The sequence below is a fragment of the Melanostigma gelatinosum genome, assembly GCF_949748355.1.
Source record: "Melanostigma gelatinosum genome assembly, chromosome: 1".
Lineage (NCBI taxonomy): Eukaryota > Metazoa > Chordata > Actinopteri > Perciformes > Zoarcidae > Melanostigma > Melanostigma gelatinosum.
Genome location: NC_136634.1, coordinates 2,247,890 through 2,258,300, shown reverse-complemented (window position 1 = coordinate 2,258,300; position 10,411 = coordinate 2,247,890). Strand labels below are relative to the sequence as shown.

The 10,411-nt window shown below is 44.1% G+C and overlaps 1 protein-coding gene across 1 annotated transcript; it reads right to left on the bottom strand.

The window, feature by feature from the left end:
* Positions 1 to 1,265: 1,265 nt before the first annotated feature.
* Positions 1,266 to 10,210, bottom strand: LOC306788486 (hyaluronidase-5-like). Its single transcript, XM_079284029.1, has 4 exons — positions 10,108 to 10,210; positions 5,366 to 6,317; positions 2,010 to 2,099; positions 1,266 to 1,922 (listed from the first exon to the last, which is right to left on the bottom strand). Exons 2-4 carry the CDS (start codon positions 6,305 to 6,307, stop codon positions 1,500 to 1,502), a joined length of 1,455 nt encoding a protein of 484 aa, XP_079140155.1. The 5' UTR covers positions 6,308 to 6,317; positions 10,108 to 10,210; the 3' UTR covers positions 1,266 to 1,499.
* Positions 10,211 to 10,411: the final 201 nt, after the last annotated feature.

The following is a 10,411-nucleotide window of genomic DNA, read 5'->3' as shown; positions in this document are numbered from 1 at the left end:
CACCTGTGAGCAAAAGGAAGCGGAAAATGAGGTCGGAATGAGTTCCAAAAACACTTAAATTAATCTGGTTTTGTACAAATTCCTCTTCAAATCATCCATCAGTGTTTGTCAGCTGATCATTTTCTTGCTGTATTCACAATTATTGATTAGAACAATGCATCTTTGAGTACCTTTAATTATTTAGGTAGTGTTGTTAGCACATGTCATTTGTCTTTAGAGTATTTTAGTTTGGTAGATCCGTGTGTGTGTGTGTGTGTGTGTGTGTGTGGTCTGCTGGCCCTCAGCATCTTGTCGAAGTGGAGAAAAGTACCTCTTGACAACGCGTCCAACACGATCTTCGGCCGGTCCTCCTCCTCGTGTTCTGTCAGCAACGCGTTCTTCTTCTCTGTCTGTAGATTTATTTTGTTGCCCCGGTGTGTGTGTGTGTGTGTGTGTGTGAGTGACTCGTTAAGTCACTGATGCAGCTCACCTGGGAAAGACACACCGGGAGAGATGTGGAGTTCCTGCACAGGTGAAGTTGTTGATTTGTTGATTTGAAACATGCAAGAATGTCGCTTTTTGTCTCAAAGTGTCTGCAGACTGTACGTTTGAGGCTTCGTTTTATGTTAGTTTCACACCGAAGTGACCACGTTATTCAGTCGCTGCATCTTGACCTTTGCAATAACGTCATACTCAATCAAAACAAGACACCACTGACTAGTGACAAAGAGGAAGAGACCTCCAAACAGAAGTAATGTATTCCAGTCCTTGTAGAATATAGCTCACATGATAACACATCTGTTCATTGTTCTCTTTTGTTTTCCTGAGGTGAGGATGACTGTGCGTCACACGTGAATCAGAAATAGTAACATCAACAAAAGCCTCTGGAAAAGTTCAATATGAGGCAAAAAAGATTGTCGTCATCTTAAAGCGATATTTCAAGTGTTTTTAAAGTGTGTTTGTATGAGGTTCTTCTCCACAGCCCCACTGACGTATATGTCGCCATAACAGCGTCGCCATTTTCTTTTGTACCAGTCAAATTAACCAGGTAAACAGCTCAGTATCCGTACTCCTATATTTCTATGATGTTTGCCTTTTACAGTGCTCATTATCTTAGGTTAGCATGCAAATGTACACAAACAAGGTCAGAGCTTTTTTCTGTATTATTTTAAGTTCTCATTGTATTTATTGCATTACGTATCATAGTCTATATTTTGTATAGGCCTACCTGTATTAAGGCAGATCCTAACCCAGCCACCTCTACAGGAAAGAACTTTGAGTTTCAGTTAAGTCAGTTTATTTATAAAGTACAGCTGAATTACAAGACAATCTTAATGGTCAAACTTTACAAAAACTCAGTCACTGTGTTGAAAGCTCAGGAACAAGCTAGTAAGCAATCTTTGAGTTTTACAACAGACAGAAATATAAAAACAAACAAGATATTAAAAACAGTGGGATTGTTCTTTAAGTGCCTTCGGCCACTCGTCCTGAATCACGAGTATCAGATTTGTGCCATTAACTTATGACCTCATCACGACATACTTCAGACTGAGCACCACCGTCAGCAGCAGAAGGGGGCGGGGCCTGTGAGCGCCTCCATTGCTCATCCCGACGACGGACCCGGGGACTTTGTTGAACATCAACAATGAACGACACGCCATCCCGCTGTAGCACATGCAGTCGAAGTTGTGGTCGAAATAGTTGACGTCATCCTGCGAGAGGCCGCCACGCACGGTGAGCGGGCCCCCGCGGAGGAGCAGGCGCTCGATGCGGTAACGCCGCGGGTCGAGGTGGAGGTAGACGTCGTCGTCCCAGCGCTTCCTCACGCAGCGACCTTTGCCCTGGCAGAGCGCCTCGCTGCAGAGTCGCGTTGCCGTGGAGACGTTCACGATGTACGGGTTCATGACCTGCTCCAGGTGGCGTCGAGCGTCAAAGCAGGAGTCCTACAGGGGATTTTAGATATAAAGTCAGTTAGCCGATGTGAAGTTACGTTGAAAAGAAATAAGCCCCGGAGTGATGCCACTTTCTACCTCCGTCTCGGTGACGTCCATGTCTCCCCAGGAAATGATGCCGGCAGCGCCGAGAGCAGCCGCTTCTCCGATGGTGTTCACGAGATCATACTGCAAACAACAAACAAGAGACGGACATCCAATCAGAGAAAAGCAGGAAATGGTGCTTCGACACGGTTGTGTTGACTGATAAACAGCGAAATCAAAAGAAACCGACCTTTGAAATCTACAATCCTTTAAAAACAGCTAATTTTCACAAAAACAATGGTCACTTTTAACAATAATGGCCGAATTCTTGATAACAACCAATCTTAAGTGTTTCTCTCGTGAAGCTGTACTTTGTTTCACACACTGTATTAAGAGCACACTAAGAGCCTGTGTCCATGTATCGTCTTCATCGCAGTCTTCTAGGGACTAGGGACATCAGGAAGTGAAAAGTAAAACCTCAATGACTACCGGCCGGTTCGGTCTGCAATGGATCAGCGATTTGGTAGTCTTTCCGAACTTCCCGATGGCCAGTCAACCCCTGATGAAGTGACTTTTCCTCTGCAGAGTCTGTTATTTTCTCTGAAACACCTCAGTTTGAATGATCAGGTTTATTCCAAGGTAACAGGGACTTTTTATTGTATTGGTTAAAGTAGTTAAAATCCACTGATAGATGGATCAAAGGCACCGTACTTTCCGGACTATAAGCCGCTGCTTTTCCCCCCACGCTTTGAGACTGCGGCGTATACACCGGTGCGGCTTATATGCTGATTTTTCCGTAGCTTTGCGCCGCCAACACATTTTACATAAATATTGTAATGTTCCACTTACGAGTCGGAGACAGGGTCCTTGCAAGGGGTTTATTCACAGAAACCGTCGCTCTTATTGCCGAGCAACTCCCTCGAACATTATCCGTACAGTGTGTTTTCCACAACAACAACCACAACTTCCGGTTCCGGTCTAACACAACATTTACTAGCTCTCGACACAGAACAGTTAACGGAGTTGTACCCCAAACCGGACAGTTTTTAGCTAATGTTTCAATACAATTCACTTACAATGTTGATAAAAATGATCGTGTAATGTTTTCAGTTGATTTAATGGTGTTAAACTGAAGTTAAACTTCGTACCTTTCAAACTAAATATTGTTGTAATTATTACAGTTAGCTTTGCCTTTACCAGAGTCGTTAAAACGATGCTAACACGGGTGAATTAGCCGTGCACTGCTCTTGGCCTAATCCGTACGGACTTCTATCCTCGTTGTAAACACTGGCTGCTGCTGGTTTTTCGGGGATATTCGCTTGTTCCAGGGTCGCAAAAATGACCATCAATGCTGTCAATACATCCGGGACCGTAGTTCTGTCCTTCACAATAAGATATCACGCTTCAACAACTCCAAATGATGCAATAAAAGCTCCTTAATTTCCGTTCGAGCTGTTTAAGCGTCGCCCGAGCGTTCTTTCTGCTTTCTCTCATCAAAGTCACTTTCCTATAGTATTTAGACATATAAACGTCCATATATATTCATGAAATTTGACACATAGATTATTTGATATGTATGAATTAATATTATTTACGTTTGGTTGGCGATCGCCGAAGAAAATGACAGCGTAATGACCGGAAAGGGCGTCACGACGGAATCGTTCGAGACAGGCCAAGAGCAGCTAGCGCTGACCGAGGCAGGCCATCTTTACGTTAACCCCCTCCTCTCCTCTGCTACCAGCTGTTACTGACAGGGTCGCTACAATATGGATGAAGTACCTTTGACATTTGACCTACCTCTCACTAGGACTGTTAACAAAAAAGGTTGAACGGCAAGATGCTTTTAACAGGACTATGTTGTCTTCTTCTCTGAACATCATAACATGTCCGACTCGCTGGCTTCTAAGCTAATTTTAACATTACCGCCAATGGGGAAATGCTAACCGCGATTAGCATTAGCGAATATAATATATCTTCGTAACGTAACGATGGCCTGCCTCGGTCGGCGCTAGCTGCTCTTGGCCTGTCTCGAACGATTCCGTCGTGACGCCCTTTCCGGTCATTACGCTGTCATTTTCTTCGGCGATCGCCAACCAAACGTAAATAATATTAATTCATACATATCAAATAATCTACGTGTCAAATTTCATGAATATATATGGACGTTTATATGTCTAAATACTATAGGAAAGTGACTTTGATGAGAGAAAGCAGAAAGAACGCTCGGGCGACGCTTAAACAGCTCGAACGGAAATTAAGGAACTTTTATTGCATCATTTGGAGTTGTTGAAGCGTGATATCTTATTGTGGAGGACAGAACTACGGTCCCGGATGTGTTGACAGCATTGATGGTCATTTTTGCGACCCTGGAACAAGCGAATATCCCCGAAAAACCAGCAGCAGCCAGTGTTTACAACGTGTTTGTACGGATTAGGCCAAGAGCAGTGCACGGCTAATTCACCCGTGTTAGCATCGTTTTAACGACTCTGGTAAAGGCAAAGCTAACTGTAATAATTACAACAATATTTCGTTTGAAAGGTACGAAGTTTAACTTCAGTTTAACACCATTAAATCAACTGAAAACATTACACGATCATTTTTATCAACATTGTAAGTGAATTGTATTGAAACATTAGCTAAAAACTGTCCGGTTTGGGGTACAATTCCGTTACATCCTTTCATGCAGACGCACTTACATTACAGACTAAGGTCTCTCAAGGCTACCAAACAGAAGAAGTAAAACGAAGCAGCGTGTCTTGTCATTAGAATCTAAAAGCAATGAGGCAATAACTGTTCTTGCTCACAGCTCTGAATAGCTGTTGTGCTAGCAGCAACTGGCCAAGCCAGTTAGCCGTAAATGCTATTCAGAGCTACGAGCTACGTAGACACGCTGCTTCGTTTTATTTCTTCCGTTTGGTAGCCTTGAGAGACCTTAGTCTGTAATGTAAGTATGTCTGTATGAAGCATGAAAAGATGTAGGCTACGAAGATATATTATATTCGCTAATGCTAATCGCGGTTAGCATTTCCCCATTGGCGGTAATGTTAAAATTAGCTTAGAAGCTAGCGAGTCGGACATGTTATGATGTTCAGAGAAGAAGACAACTTTAGTACTGTTAGAAGCATGTTGTCGTTCAACGGGGACACCTGCGCACCTGCGGCTTATAGTCCGATGCGGCTTATCTGTGGAAATTCGCGGGTGCGGCCTATATACCGGTGCGGCTTACATCCCGGAAAGTACGGTAAATCGTTTAAAATCTCTATGTTGTAAAGTGTGTTTGTACTCAGTTTAACTTGCGGTAAAGCTAGTTTCACCAGTCAGGACACCTGCCAGCCAATCAGAGGTCAGTATTTAACATGTATAGTACATAACAGACCCTGTCTAAAAGGTGACAAAAAGGTGCGTCTGACCTCGGACATGTAGTCATCCGTACTGTCCTTGTAGACGGGGCGGATGTAGGCGTAGACGGGGATGGAGTAGAAGCGGTTGGGGAGCGCCGACACCCTCATGGCCTCGTGGATCCGATGCCGGATGAACTGCCGGGCCTGCTGGGAATCCCTGAGCACCAGCTCCAGGTAGATGGACGGAAAGAGCGCCGTGGACTCTGCCCAGAGCCACTGCAGTTCATCATTCCGGTCCTTCTCGATGGCAGGACACTCTCCGGTGTAGCCCGCCATGTCCTGGTTGTAGTCGTAGTTGTAGCAGTCGGGGTACAGGTAGTAGCCCCAGAGCCTGTTGGGCCTCAGCTTCTTGCCGGTGCGGATGGATTGGATGAAGTACTTCTTGGCACCGCGTTCGAACGAGATCTTCGCCCGGTCCTCCGCTTCGTCTTCGGTCAGAAACGGGTTCTTCTTCTGGGCCACGTCGATGGAAATCTGTCTGTAGACGTCTTTGCTGCCCCAGTTTCGAACCCACTGCGGCCTCCACTCCTCAAAGTCCAGCACGGCGAGGCCCGGCCGGTTGCCGGTGATGTAGTACTCGATGTCGTCCTCTGCGAGCTCGTGGTGCTCCTGCAGGTCAACCAGCTGCGGCACGCCATCTTCGTACAGCTCGCCGGTGTCTTCGTCCACGTAGGGGAAGATGCCGAAGCGGTCGGTGTAGAATATGGAGATGCTCTGGTTGGTCGCAGTCTTCAGCGTGCTGCTGACGAGGTGGAAGTGGGAGAGGTCGAGCGGCATGCCGAAGCGACTGTGGCAGAGCTCCGTCGGGGCGTTCCACATGAACAGGAAAGGGTGGCCGCCACGGAGCGGAGGGTCCGTCCCCGGTAGAGCCCGGACGGAGCACAGCAGGGCCAACGCAGTGACCAAGATGGAGGAGAAACGTTTGTCATCAAGCAGCTGGAGTTGATTCATTTTGAAACACCTGTGAGCAGAAGGAAACAGAAAATGAGGTCGGAATGAGTTCCAAAAACACTTAAATTAATCTAGTTTTGTACAAATTCCTCTTCAAATCATCCATCAGTGTTTGTCAGCTGATCACATATCAGCCAGTTTTCTTGCTGTATTCACAATTATATTGATTCGAACAATGCATCTTTGAGTACCTTTAATTATCTAGGTAGTGTTGTTAGCACATGTCATTTGTCTTTCGAGTAGTGTGTGTTTGTGTGTTTGTGTGTGTGTGTGTGTGTGTGTGTGAGTGACTCGTTAAGTCACTGATGCAGCTCGCCTGGGAAAGACACACCGGGAGAGATGTGGAGTTCCTGCACAGGTGAACTTGTTGATTTGAAACATGCAAGAATGTCGCTTTTTGTCTCAAAGTGTCTGCAGACTGTACGTTTGAGGCTTCGTTTTATGTTAGTTTCACACCGAAGTGACCACGTTATTCAGTCGCTGCATCGCGACTTTTGCAATAACTTCATAATTAACTCAATCAAAACAAGACAAGTGACAAAGAGAATATCTCCATATAGACTCTTGTGAAAGAGAAAGTAATGTATTCCAGTCCTTGTAGAATATAGCTCACATGATAACACATCTGTTCATTGTTCTCTTTTGTTTTCCTTAGGTGAGGATGACTGTGCGTCACACGTGAATCAGAAATAGTAACGTCAACAAAAGCCTCTGGAAAAGTTCAATATGAGGCAAAAAAGATGTCGTCATCTTAAAGAGATATTTCAAGTGTTTGTATGAGGTTCTTCTCCACAGTCAGTGTTCTCCTACATTACATTACAGTCATTTAGACGCTTTTATCCAAAGCGACTTACAATTCAGATTCTATCACAATTCTACACCATAGGCACAACTACAGGAACAATTTTGGGTTTAAGTGTCTTGCTCAAGGACACATCGACATGCCTGAGATCGAACCTCCGATAGTCCTGCTATCCACTTCTCCACAGTCAGTGTTCTACTACAGTGGATGAGTTTATAGAAACAGACAGAAGAACCAGCACGAGAGCAGATCAATGTACTGCTGAGGATGTATTTTTGACTTTTGACTCCTAAAATAATCTATAGCTGTGTAAATTGAAGCTATAATTTGAATATTTTCATCTCTTTACGTTGCAGTCAGACAGAGCTTTCTGCTGAGGAACTGAAGCTTTTACTTCTGCTCTCTTCAAAGACGCCAGACTCGATTCACAATAACGGTTATTTTACCTCACAGAACACAGGAAACGTTGCTCTACCGCTGCCTCTATAGTTTAGTTTAGGTGGTTATTCAACTCACCCTTTAAAACACCAAAGTCACAAAATGACACAAACTAATAAACCCATCGAGGCGGCATTAGACCAGCAACTTCCTCTTCTGAGAGGTTAAATTACTGTTTTTGTCAATGGAGTCTGGTGCCAACCAAGTGGTGCCCGCAGTAATTCCATCTCAGTATAAAATCCCACTTGTGCCCTCGTCAAATCCAAATAATTAATAAACAATTAATACATTTTTTTAAATATATTTCAGATTAAAGGAAAAGTATGAACATTTATATTTTTACATTTATTTTATCTTATATAAATAATTTAATGACCATAATAATTTATTGATGAATTCAGTTTTTTACGTGTTGATACTGTTTTATGTTCATCTCAATTTCCTACAGTTGACTATTGTTTGGCGTATATATGACTCTTATGCTGCGTTCACACCGGTCGCGTTGATTTTTTGACGCACTGCAAAAAAGCGTCCAACGCACTGCACAATCGCGTCCAACGCGCCGCCGGTCGTGTTCACACCAAACGCCGCAAAATCTCGTAGCGCCGGAGAGGGGACAATTGCTGCTTTGTACGTGTTGTGGAAGTCCCTCAAACATCGGAATGCCAAACGCCGTCATGTTTGGTTCATAATATTGTTCAGAGGAGCTCCGTGGATTGTATCGAGCTGTATTCACTGTCTAGCAAGCCACCGGTCGCTGTTTACTACAGCTGTAGGAACACAAAATAAACTGATTTGGCTGTGATTCAACGGCAATAAACCGACAAAAAGGGACTCCGAAATAACTACGTAATGATGCCGATTTGTACTTGTCTTCTCCGACAAAAAGGGACTCCGAAATAACGACGTAATGATGCCGATTTGTAGGTTACTGGTCTTCTCAATGTAGCTCTGATGGATCGGTGCTAGGCTATGCTAACATCGTAGCAGCTCCACCAGCACTCAATAACGTCACGTAGACGTAAATACGGCAGCGTCTATTCATTGTTTGTACCGTATGGTTCACACACACATGCATACACATAGTTTGGTCCGGTCTCTGTTGATATGAGGTATCGTAGAGCTCTGGGTGAACACAGACGGCTACAGGATTTATTTCCTGATTCAACAACGGCAGAAAGCCAGTGATGACAGGGGGAGCAACTCAACGCTGATAGGCTATCGCGCCACAGCATCACGCGATTATGTCGCTGAAGTTGAAAAATTTCAACTCGCGCGTTGGCGATTTTGCGGCGTCCAACGCGTCCACAGCCCTGCAATAACGCGTCCAACGCGCCGCGCCATCGCAAAATCGCGGCGCGCCAGTCTCATCGCGTCTGTGCATAGACTTTGTATGTAATCTCGACGCGCGTCAAAAAATCAACGCGACCGGTGTGAACACGGCATTAGTCACCCACAAACAGAATATCTTTTGTTTTCAGCCCATCAGATGAAAGGAACTTTTAGTACAAGTTAAAACACGGAGTTGGAAAGTTTCTCATAGCTGTGATTGATTTATGGTTTTTAAGATCCTCACTCAGTAATTATTGAAGTATAAAACGTCAGCAGCTTCAGTCATTATCTCTGTTCAAAGCTACAACAAAAATGTTGAAATGTCCACAGCACCAACTTGAAGACCCTTGAGTTCCCTGAGAGGAAGAGTTCCACATTTTGGGAAATTTGCTTTCCTGCCAAGAGTTGCACAAGAAGACGGATACCAAAAAACATGAGTGGTTTCCATCTCATCATTTTCTTGACAAGAAGGCGAATAAATACATTTTTTAAAATGTTCAACTTTTCATTTGACTTGACTGAGGCAGGCATTGAGATTCACATCTTTAAATAAAACATTACAATTATAAAATACAAAAATAAAAAAAATCAACATTCACATCAACGTAATATTCCATATTCATCATCAGCCAACATCTGTGCTGACATTGACGTATCTATGATTGACATGTGTCCGATAATAATAAGAGTCAGGAAGCGTCAAACTGAAAGCAGACACTTCACCGACGCCATAGATTTACTTCTAATTAGAGTCGCCTGTCTGCAGTCTAAAGTCATATCGTTGGTCTGCGAGAACGCCGCCTCTCATCTGCACTTATGAGCCTTTACACGACTTTCTCTGTTCAACTGTCTGTACAGATGTATTGTTTATATTGTCAGTGACCTGCTGCATGGACTTGGACTTGTAAAACACAGTTTTCGCTCTTAAAACCATTGACTGATAGTTTTACACACTCTGCACGACGTTAGCTTCAGTGTCTTTACGAGGTTTCAGGAGCCGATTTGTAACTGAAGTGTCTTTGTCTCGAGGCAGCCTGGCAGTTTTATGATTCTCATAAAAAGTTAATAAATTATAACCTCTGTCTGTTTGTGTTCCAGATAAAAACAACAACGACACAGCTGTTGGTGAACTCGACCCCGGTAATGTTCGGGTTCGGAAAAACACCAATAAACCATTGAACCCAAATGAGGCACTTTAAAATGAGACGTCATTATCGAAGCAACCGACCTGGTTTGGGATCCAACGTCTTCTCGTCCAGAGTGCGCACTCGGTGAGTCGTGAAATTATTACCTGTTGGTTATAGGTGCTAAGCTCGCTCTCCTCTGGGAGTCTAAATAGCTTTAAATAAGCTGTTACAGGAGCTTCAATTACAGGCAGAACACTTGTGGAAACTTGTCAGCACAGAAAGGGCCCGAGGTGCTCCGCTTTGTTTATTAGGATGTCCTGATGTGTCCCAGGCTTAGGACGAGCTCCCTCCTTCCCCGCCTGGAGGAAGATATCTGAGGAAGCGCTGGGATGAGGAGAATGTGTG